At 53.2% G+C, this 17,664-nt stretch overlaps 1 protein-coding gene across 1 annotated transcript; it reads right to left on the bottom strand.

The window, feature by feature from the left end:
* Window positions 1-3,959: 3,959 nt before the first annotated feature.
* Window positions 3,960-5,357, bottom strand: LOC119431644 (uncharacterized). The gene has a single exon (XM_037699123.1). It carries the CDS (start codon window positions 5,355-5,357, stop codon window positions 3,960-3,962), a length of 1,398 nt encoding a protein of 465 aa, XP_037555051.1.
* Window positions 5,358-17,664: the final 12,307 nt, after the last annotated feature.

Below are 17,664 nucleotides of genomic sequence, written 5' to 3'. Positions count from 1 at the left end.
CTCTCTCTCTCTATATATATATATATATATATATATATATATATATATATGGTGATTGTAAAGGAGGTAAGAGACGCTTAATTCTACAGCCCTTCAGGGAGCACGGCTACAGCGTACTAGAATAGGTACACTCGGCCACAAAATATTGCGGGGGATGATAAGTGGTTCTTGAGGGAAAGGGAAAGGTTGGCGCTATCTTCTGCAGCCCTTGAGGGAGCATGGCTCAGCGCCAATTGCGGGGGGGGGGGGGGGGGCGCGAGCGCGTGGCGAAGCGTTCCTCCTCTCCTTCTAGCGGTGCACCCCTGGTGTCGAGATCGACGCTTGCGCGCATGCGCGTCCTCCCATGACGGCAAGCGTGCATGTTTCCGCGCTTGTTCCTTGCGCGCCGGCGATATCCGAGTGTAGCCGCGAGGTGCGCTGTGGCGACTTCGACAGCCCGCGCCGCTGCGGCCGCTTTTTGAGGAGCGAAGCTCCTTATAGCGGCACCCGTTCCGTCCCCGTCGTCGTAGTAGTAGTGTGTAACCAGTCTGAGAAAAATGAGAAAAAAAATTCCGAAGTTGTGTCCGTAGCGCGGAATCGAACCAGGGACCCCTCGCTACCGAGCGCGCGGCGTTAGCCCACTACGCCACGAAGCGCACATAGACACACGCACCACGATGGCAATAAATACCCAACATTAACGAAAGGCCGCGTTTCTAGCGCGTTTCTAACACGTTTGTGCTAGCGCGTTACGGCCCGTGTAAGAAGCTGGTGTAAGACGCTGTGGCCTCTCCGCCTTACCTTCAACGCGTTTCGAACGCGCTGCCCAAGGCGGTGGCAAGTCAAGTTCAAGTCGAGGAGCGTTTATGAATACGGGGGGGTATACTCTCTCAGCAGTCATGTGATGGCGTCGGCAAACGCGGTGCACGTTCCGGCATGTGTAAATGGCTGCGTAAGACGCTGTGGCCGCTCCCCCTTACTAGAGAGTACTGCACGTTTCTAACGCGTTTGTGCTAGCGTCCCCTTAAGCGGGAGATCCGATGATTCCCTCCGGAGCTTCGCCCACTCATCATCATTCACCCCGTGGATATGCTGTGATTTTTTGTCGAAACACGAGCGCAGATATATATCGCGCGGTCGCAAGCGCAACAAGTCATTTTTTTTCCTACGCTGCGCCTTTACGTGGCCAATCTTCATTCTTTATTTTTAAGAACGGGACGTTCTCCCGCAGAACAGCGTGGCAGAGAAATGAACCTAGTATACGGGCTGGCAAAGACTGCGCTGGCTTCTCGCCCATACGTATGTCTTTAGATGACAGGCGACACAAAAAAGTGCTGATCCCTGTCGTGTTTCGACAAAAAGCGGCCGCAGCGGCGCGGGCTGTCGAAGTCGCCACAGCGAACTTCGCGGCTGCACTCGGATATCGCCGGCGCGCAAGGAACAAGCGCGGAAACATGCACGCTTGCAGTCACGGAAGGACGCGCATGCGCGCAAGCGTCGGTCTCGACACCAGGGGTGCGCCGCTAGAAGGAAAGGAGGACCGCTTCGCCACGCGCTCGCGCCCCCCGCAATATTTTGTGGCCGAGTGTACATTGTAGCACGGCGCAGAACGCGCGTTTGTTCTCCGCCGTGCGGTGGTGGTGGTTAAAACTTATTTATTGTCCTTAAAATTGCTGCGAAGAGACTCCGGCTGGTCGGAGGTTCTTGGCTTGCGGTGGGGGGCCCTCAGTCCAGGGCTCCGCTTGCGGCTGCCGTTCTGCGGGCCCGGTCAATCAGACTTAGCTGATCGTCCAGGCTCTCGCTGGCCAGCAGCTCTTCCCATCGCTCCGCTGTGGGGTGTTGTATGGGGGTACGGCAGTGATAGCCTGACATGCTCACGTGATATGAAAAAGGTTGCTTTCTCTGAGCACCATGGGCAGCGAGAAGGGTATGCCGTAGGATGTATTTTACTGAGGATATGCAAATTGGGATACATGCCAGTTTGGATTTGTCTCCAACTGACCGATTCCTCTTTATTTAGTGTTCGGTGTGGTGGGGAATAGGTTTTCCTAAGTCCTCTATAGTGGTTTAGAATGGCCGAGTAGTCGCACGGGACGGGAACGGGTTCCTCAGGGGAGCATTTGGGGGGTGCTCGGCTCGTGTACCCTCGAGCTACCCTATCCGCCGCCTGGTTTCCCTCCAGCCCCATGTGACCCGGGGTCCATATTATCCGATGCCGTATTGGGTGTGTGTGTGTACTGAGATGCTCGCCAGTGTCTGTCGCGCTTAGGATGATACCGAGGGCAGGCTGGCTGATGCGCCCTTGTAGATAGTTACGGCAAGCCGCTTGGGAGTCTGTAAGAACTGTGAGCGATCGTCTATGTCTGTAGCCATGGGCAAGAGCGAGCGCAATAGCTGTTTCTTCGGCTTCGGTGATGTTGTGGCATCGTATGGAGGCGCTGGTCAGTTCTTGGAGTGTGTTGTCCAGAACTGTGGTTACTGCCTTGGTGTTCGTGCGGTCGTAGTTGGCAGCGTCAACATAGTATGTGGTGTTCTTGTGCCCGTACTCTCGTTCGAGAGCTTCCACTCTGGCTTCCCGCCGTCCCTGATGTAGTCGGGGGTCCATATTACGGGGGATTGGGGCGACCTTATAGGTGGTGCGAAGGTGGTCTGGAATGGGCTTGCGGCGAGCTGCTTCATGGAGCTGGCCGGTATAACCGAGGCGTCGGAGTAATGCGCAGCCTGTTGGTGTTTGTGCAAGTCGCTGCAGCTGCGTGGCGAGCTGCGCTTCGCAAAGTTCTGCATAGGTGTTGTGCAGACCCAGTGCGAGGAGCTTGCTCGTGGGAGTGCCCTGGGGTAGCTTGAGTGCCGCCTTATAGGCCTTCCGGAGCATGGCTTCCACTTGGTCCTGTTCGCCTTCGGTAAGTCGTTGATAGGGCAAACTGTATGTTATCCTACTAACCACGAGGTTGCGTATGAGTTTCAGAGTGTCCTCTTCGCGCATACCATGGTGACGAGTGGCGACCCGGGATATCATTCGGGCAACCTGCAGCGTGGTAGTGCGGAGGATAGTGAGGGTGTGATTCACATGGCGGTTTGACTGGATCCACATACCCAATATACGGATGGTGGTTTTCTCTGGGATTTGTTGGCCGGCGACAACGACGCGCAGGCTGTAGCCTGGGTCCTTCTGCGCCGATTTGGGGGGCTTGTGTTGCCAGATTCTTAGGAGCTCAGACTTCTCGGTTGCACAGGTCAGGCCACGTGCCTGTACGTATTGTTCGACGCAGGTGGCTGCTTTCTGCAAGTTATGTTCTTTTTCTCCAAGGGACCCCCGCGTAGCCCAGATTGTGATGATGATGATAAGTGGTTCTTGAGGGAAAGGGAAAGGTTGGCGCTATCTTCTTTGTCATCCGCGTACATTGCGTGATGGATGCCATCAATGCGATGGAGTTCGTGCGCAAGACCAACCATGGCTACGTTGAACAGTAGCGGGGAGATCACTGAGCCCTGTGGGGTGCCCTTGTTCGGAACCTTGATGATGTTTGAGCGGATTGAACCGAGACCGACCGTGGCGGTGCGGTCCAACAGGAATGCCTGAACATAACTGTAGGTGCGCTGTCCGCAGTGAAGGGCAGCGAGGCCCTCGAGAATGGCTTGATGGCTCACATTATCAAAGGCGCCCTTGATGTCCAAGGCCAGAATGATATTTTCTCCTTGCTTTGGGGCAGTGTCAATGACATCTTCCTTTAGTTGAAGCAGTACATCCTGGGTTGAAAGATGTGCCCGGAATCCGTACATTGAATGCGGGAGAAGGTCATTGTCCTCGAGATAGTTTTGCAGGCGGCTAGTGATGACGCGTTCGAAGACTTTGCCGAGGCAGGAAGTGAGTGATATTGGTCGAAGGTTCTCGATCTGGAGCTTCTTACCCGGCTTCGGTATCATCATCACCTCTGCGTGCTTCCACTCGGGGGGGAGCGTGCCACATTGCCAATGGTCGTTTAGGAAGTTCGTGAGTTCTTGTACGGCGGTGTCGTTGATATTCCTGATAAGAGAGTACGTGATTTATCCGCCCCCGCTGCTGTGTTGCGGGTGCTGCTGCGAATGGCAGCATTAACTTCGTCCAACGTTATCGGCCGGTCCAGGGTGTGGTTTGCATAACCTTGATACCTCGCCCGATAGGGAGGCGGGTGATAATCACCATAGCATTTGCGCTGTACTTGAGCAAGCAGCTCGTCGTCCGTGCCTTCAAAGGCGTGTATGAGGCGCTGGACTGATTTGTTTGTCTCATTTTTTGTTCGAGTAGGATCAATCAAGGCTCGTAGAACGTGCCACGTGCGGGCCGTACCCAGTGAGCCTCGAAGCGAGTCGCTGAACTGGGCCCAGTTAATTCGTGCCAGTTGCTCAGCATACTGCTCAGCCTCGAGGGTGAGAGATGCGATCTTGAGCTTGAGACGTCGGTTATGTTTTCGGGTCTTCCATCTGCGGATGAGGCTTCTTCTGGCTTCCCACAGGTGCAGAAGATGGCCGTCCACTTCTGGGAGTTGAGATGTTCTTTTCATGAGGGTGGTGCAACGGTCCCGAATTTCTTTAATTTGCTCGCACCAGCCAGTGAGGTTTGCAAGGTTGCCAATTGAATTCTCGCTCTCGCGACGGAAGACGTCCCAGTTTGTGATGCGGGCTTGTCCAATGGAGCGACGCATCGCACTCTCCGTAATTTGTGTACGGAGAATGCAGTGGTCACTACCCAAGGATTCCTGCAAGTTGTCCCAATTATAGTTTGCACTACCACGGGCGAAGGTGAGATCGGGACAAGTGTCCCTGCATACGCTGTTGCCGATCCGGGTAGGGTTTGCTGGATCCGTAAGCAGTTCGAGTTGGAATTTTTCGGTGGCAGCTGCAAGTTGTTTGCCTTTGACATCCGAACGATTGTATCCCCAGCGTTCGTCGAGAGCATTGAAGTCCCCGAGGAGTTCGAGTTCCTTCCCCTGGGCCAATTTGCAGGCACCCTGAACAAGAGCGTGGAAGTCGGTGGATTTTTGTTTCGGGGGACTATATACATTGACGATTATGATGCTTCGCCTCTCGGACTTCTTTTTGCGCCTGAGAATTAGCTCCACTATCACATGGTCGATGTTGGTGTCTGGGATGTTGTCAAGACCAATTGCAGTTAATGCTTTGTTAATCAGGACGGCCGCTCTGCCTTCTGTCGGGCTATCGTAGGACTCATAGCCTGGGAGTATGGGTGATGTGCCAGGTTCCTGTAGCGCTATGACATCTGGTTGAGCAAGGTGTGTGTTAATGTATTGTTGGAGGAGGCTCCGCTTTTTGCGGAAGCCGCGGCAGTTCCATTGCCAGATTTCTAATGGTTCGCCAATGGGTGGGGTTGTACTGCCCATGGTTAATTCGTGTTGTGGGGAGGTGTGGTTGTCGGAGTGTTGGCTTGCGAGGCCGATGTGAGGCCGAGGTCAGCGTGTGTCAACGCCGGTGTAGAGTAGTGTTCAGGGGCAAGCGATTCCAAGCTTACTCTGAGAGGGACTTGGTCTTCCGTGGTGCGGGAGCTGCGGGTGGCCCTCTTCCTTCGTATATTACCGCCTGTTTCGGCAATTTGGGTGTCGAGGCGTGTCTCGAGGGAGTCAAGGCGGGCTCCGAACTGTGTGAGGTGTTGTGTGAAGACGATACTGAATTGTTGGGAGAGTTGTTGGGAGAGCGCAGACAGCATTTCGCGTATCTCTTCGCGTGTGACTGCGGAGTCCGTCGGGGTGGGAAGCGAGGGCGGAATCTTAGGGGTTGCGTGTCTGTTGGGGTTGTTTTGTGAGTGGCATTCGGTGGATTCCGGTGGCGATCCAATGCGCGCTATTAGGGCGTGGAGTTGAGCGCTGTCCTTAGCTTGACGCGCCTTGACGGCAGCCAGCTCCTGTTTGAGCTTGAAATTTTCTGCGAGAAGGTGTTCGTACGCGGGGGACTGAGTGTTGGGCGGAGCGATGGGTGTCGCCCCTACTGCTGGCCAGCTCACCTTGGTATCGGTGCCGGCTGAAGAAGTGAAATTGTGCTTCTCGGCAGACTTGCGAGAGGCCTGCTGGGGCTGCTGGCGTGTGGGTTGCTGCTGTTGCCCTTTGGTCTTCCGGTCCTGGTTCTGCGGCTGTTGCTGCTGGCCAGGTCCTGCAGGGGGTAGAGGAGGGAAAGACTGCGACCGCGAGTGAGAGAGGCTGCGCGAAGTCTCCCCCTCCTTGCTGAACCACCTGCGTTTGGTATTGGGTGGGTTGCGCTGAGGGTTGCGCCCACGGGGTTGGGTGGGTGGGGTGGGCCGCGGCCGCAGGGTCTTCAGTCTCTGTGAGCACTCTTTGGCACCCGTCAGGTGGCCTTCCCCACATACTTGGCATTTGGGAGCACAGGGGTGACCATACCACAGGGTCGAGGGTCCCGCACTGCCGACACACTCGAGCGTTCGGCGTAGGACACACGTCTGATCGGTGCCCCGGTTGTAGGCAGACTTGGCAGGCTTGCCGCGTCGGCTTGTAAGGGTTGGCAGGCTACCTCCCCACCGTAATACAGTACATAGCGGGGGATGAGGGGGCCCTCGAAGGTGATCAAAGCGGATTTAGTAGCACCAAGCATCCGCGCACTGTGCACTCTCACGCCCTGCGAGCGCCCGCGGAGGTTGGCAGGGGTGCCGGGGTCTATCCCATGGATGACTCCACGGAACGTGTCTTCGGGGCCGCCACGTAAGTGTTGAATTCGTGGGTATTCCCCCCCAGTGTCAGGGTGGTGATCCGGCGGAGAACTTGGGCGGTGTCAACATGTGCGTGCTGGCAATAATATGTTCGATCCGGGGCGGGTGCGGATGATGAAGTGTCACCTGTTGCAATGGTTGTTGAGAATCGCCTGCCACCACAATGGCTCGGGAGATTTGGTGTGTCGTGAGTTCCGAATGGCCAGACCCTTATTTCGGCCGCATGATGATTTTTAGGGTCTGTGCGTGGGAGCGGCGGCAGCTTCCGTCGTAACTGGCGCGGCTCCTTCACATGTTGTGTTGTTCGCGCCGACGCAGCGCAGGCCGCGTCTTTCGACGCAGCGGGAGCGTTCTCCGCCGAGGCAGCCCCGGCGACGGTGTGGCCTGGGAGGGAACGCTTGCAGTACCGGCTGCCTGCGTTGTTTTCCGCCCCGAGCTTGGTCGAACTTTTTCTGGCGTTGGCGTTGACGACGGGAAATCGCCAGTTTCCAGTTCGCATCGGTGTCAGTCACCGGCCCCCACGGTGCAGACGAGGTGGGCTGAAGTACTGGGCCTCGTCGTCGCTTGCCGAGGTGAGCTCGTCGAGGTCGAGGATGTCCGTGGGGCCCAGGGGCTCGGAGGGGTTGACCGCAGGTTGCAGGCATGGGGGTGGTCGTGCCGGCAATCAGCGTGATGGGAGCGTCCATATTGGTGGTGGAGGGTGCCGCGTCGCCAGACCTGGTGGCCCGTACTCGCCGACGCGAACTAGGTCCACCCTTAGGCCTAGCGGGCCAACGCCCGCTTCGGATCTTCTCGAGCCGATAAAAAAATAAAAAATGTCCTACCGGCTCGGGAAAGATGTCCGGGTGTTGCCGATCGTGAGTTCTTGGTGGTCCGACGCAATGTCGGTGACGATCTCGAGGTAATCCGGTCAGTGAGAGCATATGTTCGGCGGAGCTCAAGCGACGCACATCCGCTCACTCCGAACGCTCTAGGGGATCTCCTTTCACGGGGAGTGAACGCACGGCGGAGAACAAACGCGCGTTCTGCGCCGTGCTCCCTTAAGGGGCAGAAGTAGGCGTCTCTTTCTTCCTTTACAATCACCATATATGTAGAGCAAACGCGCCTTCTTCCGACGCGCGAAAGGCCGTGGGCGGGGGGGGGGGGGGCATGGAAGGGAGGTGACGTTTAGCTGCGGCACCAAGTGCCTATTTATATCAGAGGCTCCGGCAACAGTCACCAATGCCGCACGCATTTTGTGCGAACGTGGGCAAAACGCCGACGGCGTCGACATTAGTTCTGCGTGTTGCCGGTGCTGCTGCATGTCCAAGTTTATAGAGCTGATAAAGCTACTATCATTACTCCGTATAGCTCTCTACAAATTTGCTATCGCAATTGATGCTTCCCCTTTCAGGTGAAACTGCGACCACTTTTTTTATCCAGCGGCCGTGGCGATACCCACGTAGCTGCCGTGGCGTCGGCAAAGCATGCTCGTCTCGAACCCCGGAGCCCGGGTTCGACTAGAGGCTAACACCTTTGCTATAAAAGCATGGTGCGCGCTTTGTTGACTACGATGTGCCTGTACTTTATACCATTGCATTGTCGTGTGGCAAGTGCTATATTGGAGAGAAGGGTGGGTGTTTCAACGATCAGTGCCTTAGCGGTTGGCGGCCATCCAGTTGATAATTGCCGTAGGTGCTCGTGCACCACGCAGTGTCAAAGTACTTGTGTGCTCAGACGGCACCACTCTTAATTTGAATAGCAAATGAATAGTTACTGTAATTTACGCGACCGATAAAGCTACGATCCTTACTTCGTGTAGTTGTATAATAAATTGCTATTGATATCAATGCTTCGCCTTTAGGGCGAAACAACGACAGTGGTTGCTTCTAAGAGTTTATTCATTTGATAAGACCAGCAGCACTAACAGACACTGCTGCTAATGGCAACGCACCTGGCAATGTGACCAAGCAAATAAGCGCTTAGTTAGACAGTGCTAGTTTAGCTCACGGGGCCTCTCACCAACTGCCTGGCCCTGCATCGTTAGCATTGCGAGAAAGAAGAGCACCAAGATCTTCTTCGTCAGTGGGCACGCGACTCCATGTCACACTGCTGGCGGAGATTCTAGAGAGAAAGGCATAGTACTTGGAAAGGTGTAATGCCGACTGCAGCTTGAAGCGACTGTTGACGGTAGACTGCGCAGAGCCTGCATGTGTTAGGCGAAAGTGCGCACAGTTCCCTGGAAGTACCGCTGACTCTAGATACGTGGTCATTTTTCGGCTCATGCACTTTGTGGTTATACAGATATACCAGCGAATGGCTGCTCCCCTGAATCTTCTATGAACCAGCCAATAACTCTGGTCCTGTGCAAAAAGTCACACGCCTGCTTAGCACACGCAGCACAGTCACAGCGTGAGCTGGTGGGGCGGCTTAAGAGTAGCACTTTCGGCACCACGCACAACAGGGTCTTCGCACCTCATTTTGACGAGAGCGATCTCAACTTGTGCAATAACTTCTGCGTAATACACAGCTCTCCCGCGCACGTGTTATTTAAATAAGAGAAGAGGTTTATTGGCGGTGTCCTTCAAGGACGCTTCGAGTTCCAAGAACGGCGAGGCAGCGTGGAGCACGGTCTCCAAAGACAGGAGCGACCAACAGCGCGAGCAGAGCGGGCCGAGCGTTGGCGATGCCGCAGAACCGAGGCGCGTCTTCTTCTTCACAATCGCCCCCGCAGAAAAAGAGCTATCCTGACGACCTAAGAGGTTGTGGGCAGAGGGTCATGGTAGGGCTTGAGACGCGCCACGTGGACGAGGTCACTTCCACGCCGGCGGATGTCGTCACATGGACAAAGTGGTTCGATGCAAAAATTCTCGGGGACGTTCGCTCCAAGACGCGGTAAGGCCCTTCGTACTTTGGGACCAGTTTTGAGGAAAGGCCTGGAGTTTGGCAAGGAAAAGCCAGCCATATGGCTGGCTGTTCCTTGCCAAACTCCAGGTTTACAACAAACTACAAACTACAAGAGACCCTGAGGCATACGGGGGACTGGGCAGCGAGTCGGTGCGGCCTTCCTTCTGGCGCTGTTGTTCTTGTGACGTAAAGGCGCGCGCGAGCTGGCGGCACTCTTCGGCTTGTAGGGCAGCTTCGCACACAGGTGGGCACTCGGAAGCGTCAGGACGGTATGGAAGGAGAGTGTCGATGGTAAGCAATGGTTCCCGTCCATATAAGGGGAAGAAAGGCGAAAATCCCGTAGTACCTTGTGTCGCGGTGTTGTATGCGAACGTTACAAAAGGAAGAACGCGGTCCCAGTTCCCATGATCAGATGTCACGTACATCGCGAGCATATCACCGAGAGTGCGGTTAAACCGTTCCGTGAGCCCGTTAGTTTGCGGATGGTAAGCCGTGCTCGTTCGATGAATAATGTGGCATTCCGAAAGCAGAGCTTCGATGACCTCGGAGAGGAAGGCACGACGTCTATCACTGAAGAGTTCTCGAGGTGCGCCAGGATAAGGCGATGCAGGACGAAAGAGGCTATATCCCGCGCTGTAGCACTTGGTAGAGCCGCGGTTTTTGCGTAGCGTGTCAAATGGTCCACCGATTGCCATTCGGTGTCATGGGAAGCGGCCGTAGAGGTCAATGCCTACGCAATCGAAGGGTTTGGCAGGGCACGGAAGTGGCTGCAACGCGCCAGACGCACGTAAAGGTGGTAATTTGAGACGTTGGCAGTCAGGGAGCACTGAACAAACTTTCGTAGAAAAGTGTACATTCCCCGCAAGTAGTAGCGGTGGCTGATACGTTCGTAAGTCTTAAATACTCCGGCGTGGCCACATTGCCGATCGTCGTGAAAAGAGGCACAGATTTGGGATCTCAAGCTGCGGGGAATGACCAGTAGCCATCTACGGCCTTCGGGAGCGTAGTTGCGTCGGTAGAGCAGCTGATCACGAATGGCGAAATGAACAGCTTGGGGTCGGAGGGATCGGATACAGGGGTGGTCGATGATCCAGAAAGATAGGCGAAAAGAGAAGCGATCCATGGGTCACAGCGCTGTTCGTTGTCAATCGAGTCAAGGTCAAGAAATGACAGGGGGTGAGCGCAAGCGGTTCCGCAGGCCGAGTCTGGAGGTAGAGGTGAACGGGACAGGGCGTCTGCGTCAGTGTGCTTGCGTCCGCAGCGGTAGACGACGCGAATATCGTACTCCTGGATTCGGAGTGCCCAGCGTGCTAAGCGGCCAGATGGATCTTCCAGCATGGCGAGCCAACAAAGCGCATGGTGATCCGTTACTTGATCAAATGGGCGGCCGTATAAGTATGGGCGGAACTTGCCAAGCGCCCATACTAGAGCCAAGCACTCTTTTTCAGTCACGCTGTAATTGGCCTCCGCTTTAGTCAGCGTACGACTCGCATAGGCGACCACGTATTCGGAGTAGCCGGGCTTGCGTTGCGCGAGGACGGCACCAAGATCAACCCCGCTGGCGTCTGTATGTACCTCAGTAGCAGCTGTCGGGTCGAAATGGCGAAGAATAGGTGGAGAGGTAAGAAGACGACGCAGTGTAGCAAACGCGGCGTCGCATGCAGGGGACCAGGAGGAGAGGTCCACGCCACCGCGTAGGAGCTGGGTCAAGGGCGACATGATCGATGTGAAATTGCGGACAAAGCGCCTGAAATATGAGCACAGGCCCACAAAACTGCGTAGTTCTTTGACGTTAGTAGGCTTCGGAAACTGAGCGACTGCACGAAGTTTCGCAGGGTCCGATAGAACGCCATGCTTGGACACGGTGTGGCCTAAGATGGTCAGCTCCCGCGCGGCGAAGCGGCACTTCTTAAGGTTCAGTTGCAGGCCAGCGTTGGTGAGACACGTCAAAACATGTTTAAGGCGAAGGAGGTGGGTCGGAAAGTCAGGCGAGAAAACCACGACTTCGTCTAGGTAACAAAGACACATAGGCCACTTAAGGCCACGCAGCCTATTGTCCATGAGTCGTTCAAACGCTGCATGTGCGTTGCAAAGTCCAAAGGGCATTACGTTGAACTCGTTTAGGCCGTCAGGTGTAATAAATGGCGTTTTCTGGCGATCGGCTTCAGCCATTGAAACCTGCCAGTAGCCAGAACGCAAGTCTAGGGACGAAAAGAATTCCGCGCCCTGAAGGCTGTCAAGGGCGTCGTCGATGCGCGGCAAAGGATAGACATCCTTGCGCGTCACCTTATTTAATCGACGGTAGTCAACGCAAAAGTGAATACACCCGTCCTTCTTGCGCACGACGACAGGAGATGCCCAGGGGCTGTGGGATGGTTGGATAACGCCACGGCATAGCATATCGTTCACTTGGTCGTTGATGACGCCACGCTCGTCGGCGGAGACGCGGTACGGTCGTTGACGTAACGGCTGGTGTAAGCCGGTGTCAATGTAGTGCTTTACTTCCGACGTTCGGCCCAATTGCGGCTGAGAAACATCGAAGGAATTTCTGAAGTGGTGTAGAAGCTGAAGAAGCTCGGAGTGTTCGGCAGGGGTGAGTGTCGTGGCGATGGAACTGGAAAACATGTCACGCGACGACTCTTCAAGCATTGCAAGGGCGAGGAGTTCGTTCGAGGCAAGATTGAAAGATTCGTCTGGCACGGTAACAAAGAACGAAGTGTCAAGCTGTTCCACGCAGCCGAGACATTCGCCGACAAGTACCGTAACCGACGCAGAAAGTGGATTGTACACAAAAATATTGCTGATGCCGGCGGCGATGTCAAGCGTTGCAAAAGGCAGTGGAACGGCTTTGCGACTCATAAGATGTGAGATGGTGTAAAGAAGATGGTAGCATCGGTGACGGCATCGCAGACGACTGGGACAAGGGCAAAAGAGCCAGGCGGAATGTTGGTGTCCTCACGCACGACCAGTTTAGGCGGCGCTGAACAAGAGCGTCGTGGGATGGTGCGTCACACAGCGGCGAAAATTCAACTTTAGCTCGTGCGCAGTCGATGACGGCATTATGATGGGACAAGAAGTCCCACGCAAGGATGACGTCATGTGAGGCAGGAAGAACAATAAACTCGACAATGTAAAACGCCCTGTAAAAGCACGCGGGCAGTAAAGGCTGCGAGAGGTGTCACGTTCTGCGCGCTTGCCGTGTGAAGTGACCGTCCAGACAGTGGCGTGGTCACTTCGCGCAGCGAACGGCAAAGTTTGGCGACTATAACAGAAACGACGGCACCAGTGTCCACAAGCGCAAAAGTAGAAATACCTTCGACAGATATTGCGACCATGTTAGCAGGAGAAGAGCGAGGACTTGGGCAGTTCGCAGATGGCGCAGTTCTTGCCTCGCGAACTGCGGCGCTTAGTTTTCCTGGTCGAGGGTGCGGGTCGGCGACGCATTGGGGAGAGCGATCGTCGACGAGGAGATGGGAAGCAGCGCGACGGAAAGCGAACCGCTGGGAGGATCCCGGGGCTGATTGGCGCATGGGCTGACTGCCATACTGGAACGGCCGGGCAGCATCGTCGGGAGTTGGAAGGCGATGGCGGGAATAGCGAGCGACGTGTCCTGGCGTGCAGCAGGCGTAACAGATGGGACGATTGTCAGGGGTCCGCCATGGATTGCTGACTCTCGGCCCGGCCCAAGAAGCAGTAGGGCGGCGGGTGGTGCAGACTGTTGCAGGACCGAGAAAGGCGGCTGGGGAGGCCTACGTACTACCTGCGCATAAGTAGGAGGCACAGCACCAGGCTGCACTGCATGCGCATACGTAAGCGACGCGGCGACAGGCTTATCTGGCTTCGTATAGGGAAGGGGCGCGGCCTTAATTGGCTGGTGGTGAGCGAAGGGAACAGCTTGAGCGATCTCTTCGGCAATGACAGTGCGGAGCGTCGAAGGCAGACGACAGGACGGCTCCTGAGTGAAGGGCACCAAGGCAAGTTGACGGGCAACCTCCTCGCGCACGAAGTCTTGAATCTGCTGAAGCAGTGGAGAGTGGTCGGAAACGGCAACCAGACTTGCTAGCGAGTCGGTGGTCGACAGGGGCTGCCGAGTCAGCGCGCTTTGCTTCTTCAACTTTTCGTAGCTATGGCACAACGTGACTACTTCAGAAACAGTGCGAGGATTCCTGGCCAAAAGCATGTGGAATGCAGTCATCGATGCCTTTGAGGATGTGCTGAACTTTATCAGCTTCGGGCATGGCGGCGTTGACACGTTTACAAAGGTCGACGACTTCTTCAATGTAGCTAGTAAAATTTTCACCAGTCTGCTGTACACGGGCTCGCAAGCGAGGTTCAGCGCGTAGTTTGCGGACAGCAGGTCGACCAAAGACTTGAGTGAAAGACGTCTTGAAAGTTGACCATGTCGGGATGTCGACTTCGTGGTTATGGAACCAGAGTTGGGCAACGCCAGTAAGATAAATATGACGTTGGTCAACTTCGCGAGATCGTCCCACTTGTTGTGCGCGCTCACCCGTTAATACGACGTAAACCAATCCTCCACATTCGTTTCATCTGTACCGCTGAAGACCTTCGGATCACGTTGCCGAGGAACCTCGGTGCAGATGACGGGCTGGGGCGCAGGCGCCGGCGTGTCTGTGTTGTCGGTCATGATGGGCGGAAGCGTTCGGGTTCGAAGCTCCAGGGTGCAAGCGGCGGTGGAATTCCAGCAACTTCCACCAATTGAGAAGACGTTTATTGGCGATGTCCTTCAAGGACGCTTCGAGTTCCAAGAACGGCGAGGCAGCGTGGATCACTGTGTCCAAAGACACCAGCGACCAACAGCGCGAGCAGAGCGGGCCGAGCGTTGGCGATGCCGCTGGATGGAGGCGCGTCTTCTTCTTCACAAAGCGTTTATGCAAGGAGATATATACTCCGCTGCTCCAGCGTGTGATAAAAAGAAAAACACTTTGCGAAGGATAATGTCTGAGACATCTAGAAAGCGCGTATGAAAGAATTCGTGTGAACAGTTCACGATTCTTCACATGATTGTGGCAGAAGCTGGTGAAACAGTTTAGTTGAAGGTGCAATTTTCCTTACACACAAAACATGTATTTTTTATGGTCAAACAAATTTAGGAAGTTCTCACAAGTGAACGTTCAGAATCCCATAGAGCATGAAGCCGTTAATATGAGAGAATGCCCATGTTGCGCACTCGTCTTTGCAGGCCAGCTTATTTTGCGAGAGAGGAGGCACAAGTTTGAACCTCAATTCCTAAACATGATATTAATATGTTTTTGTTATAAAGCTTTGACAATGATTTATATTCAACACTATTCAACGCTTCGTTCCTGACATTTACGATTGCGCAATAATCTTCTGTCATCAATTGTTCAGCAGTTTTTCTGCCATAATTTGTATTTTTTCGTGTATGCTCCACTTAATGCTCCAGTGTATCATGGAAGCTTGGCGAATAAATATGATCTATACGTGTTGATATTGTGGGAACAAATGTATTAAGCGTGTTGACTGCATCATGCTGAATGAATAAAAAATAGCATCTCGTTTGCTCAGCAAAACCCTGGAGAGATGACTTGCACTATACGCTACTGCCTTTCAAATCGGACACGTGAACGCTACGTAACTTCCCCACCATGAAAATAAGCTACACGCATTCGATACGTAAAACAGGTCGTTGGTTGCAAACAGCATGAAACGTTTATTTCGGCCACTATAGTGCCTAAAATGAGGCTGTAAGTTCCTCCTTTAGGCACCTAAAACCCGCATTTCTGGTTACTAAAATTCCGGCCTCTAGTAATTATTAGTACAGCTCGAAATATTTTTCTCTTATGTGTCCCTTTAAATTGCGACCGATGGGCTTTCGCTGTCTGATATTGGTGAAAGCAATATTTACTATAACAGAACACGTTCTTATATTCCTGCAAGAAAGAACTCCTACCAGCTCATATGGTAAATTGTCTACTCCAGATTTTCAGAACGTGCTGCCCGTAGCATTTCTGCCTACAGACACTTGGCTTACCTGCAATTATGAAGAGTCCCATGTTAACTGCATAGGCCGTACCACCATCGGCGCTAAGCTCAGATATCAGATATGGAAGAAATATGTTCACAGGAGCAGAACACAACGTGAGAAAAGCCAGCGCTCCTGTAAGAAAAAGAACTGCAGTGAGAACGCTTTTATGCTTATTGCATAAACATAATAAACATATTATATGACTGTGCATGACAACATAACATGAAATAACTCAGAAATTCATTTTGTTCTGCATCCCCCATTTTTGGCTTCCTTGTGGGAAAACATCCGAAGCCTAGCGTCGGCGTTTCTTGAACAAGCACTCGAGGACATCTGGGACACGTGGTCTCGAGTTATTTGGCATCGGAGGCTGGTATGCATGTACAGTGCTTGATGAACGGTGGATCTGCGATATGTGTCAACTGCACTGTCGCACTGTACTAGGCTTTCCATTGGTGCCGTAATTCCACGTGACCCACTCTGCAGCTATTATTAAAGATTCTGGGGTCTTACCTGCCCAAACGTATATAGTTATGAGGCACGCTGCAGTGGGGGACTCCGGAAAATCTTAACCCCCTGGGGTTCTTTCACGTGCACCTAAATATAAGATCACGGGTGCTTTCGCATTTCGCCCTCATGGGAATGTGATTGCCGAGCCCGCATCTATAATGGTACGTCTAGAACCAAGTGTCATCAGCGGATAGGCCAATGGCAGCAAATACCGATCTGCGCCAGCCGAGCTGCCGCTATTAAGAGAAAGAAACGTTGTCGCAGGCAATTGACCGGGAGACTACGACTTGACGATGGCAGGTGCTTTCTTGTCGACTACGTACTATGACGGGCCATGCAAAAGCGTGCAGGGTAGTTTTAACGGATTATTCACTTAGGCATTCGCTGCTATAGAAATAAACGTTATGGCTCTCTGTTGTGAAGATTTCTAGTTTGTGCTGTTGGCTTACTCTGTGGCGAGTTGTGGTTGTCCCGTATTTGGGTCGACTACTGTGGCTCTTAGTCTTTACAAATATACTGCGTGAGGTTGTAATTACTGGAAATGTGATATCCCTCGGTGAAGATTATCAGCGCTTGTCAGTGATTTGAAATATTTTCTGCACCTATAGCTGTGCTGTACGTTGGCTGTAAGCCTGCCCACGCTGGTAGCCTGTGCATTATCTTTGAAGACAAAGTCTTAGCTGACGGTACACGGTGTTGGCATGCCTGGGTTCTCATTATCTTGTAACTAATTTCAGAAAAACAATGGCAGGTTACGTGACTCGTAGATGTTGTGTGAACAATATAGCATCAATTGATACGAAAGCAGGATTGTCATAAAACAGGCCTCCCGTGATTTACAGCAAGATTTACAACATGCCTCTCTTGGGCATTCCTGCACCTGGTCGTTAAGTACAAAGTAAAGTTTTCCCTTGACTTGTGACTACCAATTTGACGGAATTCTTACTAAAGTCTTACCAATTTACTAAAGTTTATAAACTCATAGCACGTGAACATTCTACATAGGAAAGGCATTTGTTCTTTACGGTATTGTTTAAGGTCCGCCAGCTCACTGTTTTATGTAGTATGAGCATATGTGGTATGAAATGTGATGTCCGCAAATCATTAAACAATAAAGATATATTCGCGCGTAGTCTCTTCACGCCGACTGACATTGTCTGCAATAAGCCCTTTTTGCGCCAAACACACAAAAAAGCTGTATAATCCAAATCACAAGTGCTCTGGCCTAGCCTGAAAACGACTTCTTCAAAGAACGAGCAGCTAGGAAATGACTATCAGTGCTGCAACGCTTGCTTTGGTAATCTTGCGTGTTTGAGCCCGCCTCTGCAGTTTATCTTCTAAAGGCATTGTGGAATAGGTATGTCGATTTCGAAATCTTAGGTAATAAAAGCATGCACGACGCTGCCGTGAGAGGGATAGATGCCCTCATTTTGATCTTCCTTTTTGGTGCACTTATTTGACATGTCACTGGTTTGCTGTGTACACACATTTCTTGAGGCCGCTGCACAAAGAGTTCCCTGGTGTGGACATTTTTATTCGGCAGTCGTACGATCTCTGGGAAGAAGGA

Source organism: Dermacentor silvarum, chromosome 10 (genome assembly GCF_013339745.2).
Source record: "Dermacentor silvarum isolate Dsil-2018 chromosome 10, BIME_Dsil_1.4, whole genome shotgun sequence".
Taxonomy (NCBI): Eukaryota; Metazoa; Arthropoda; class Arachnida; order Ixodida; family Ixodidae; genus Dermacentor; species Dermacentor silvarum.
This window is presented reverse-complemented; position numbering and strand designations above follow the sequence as displayed.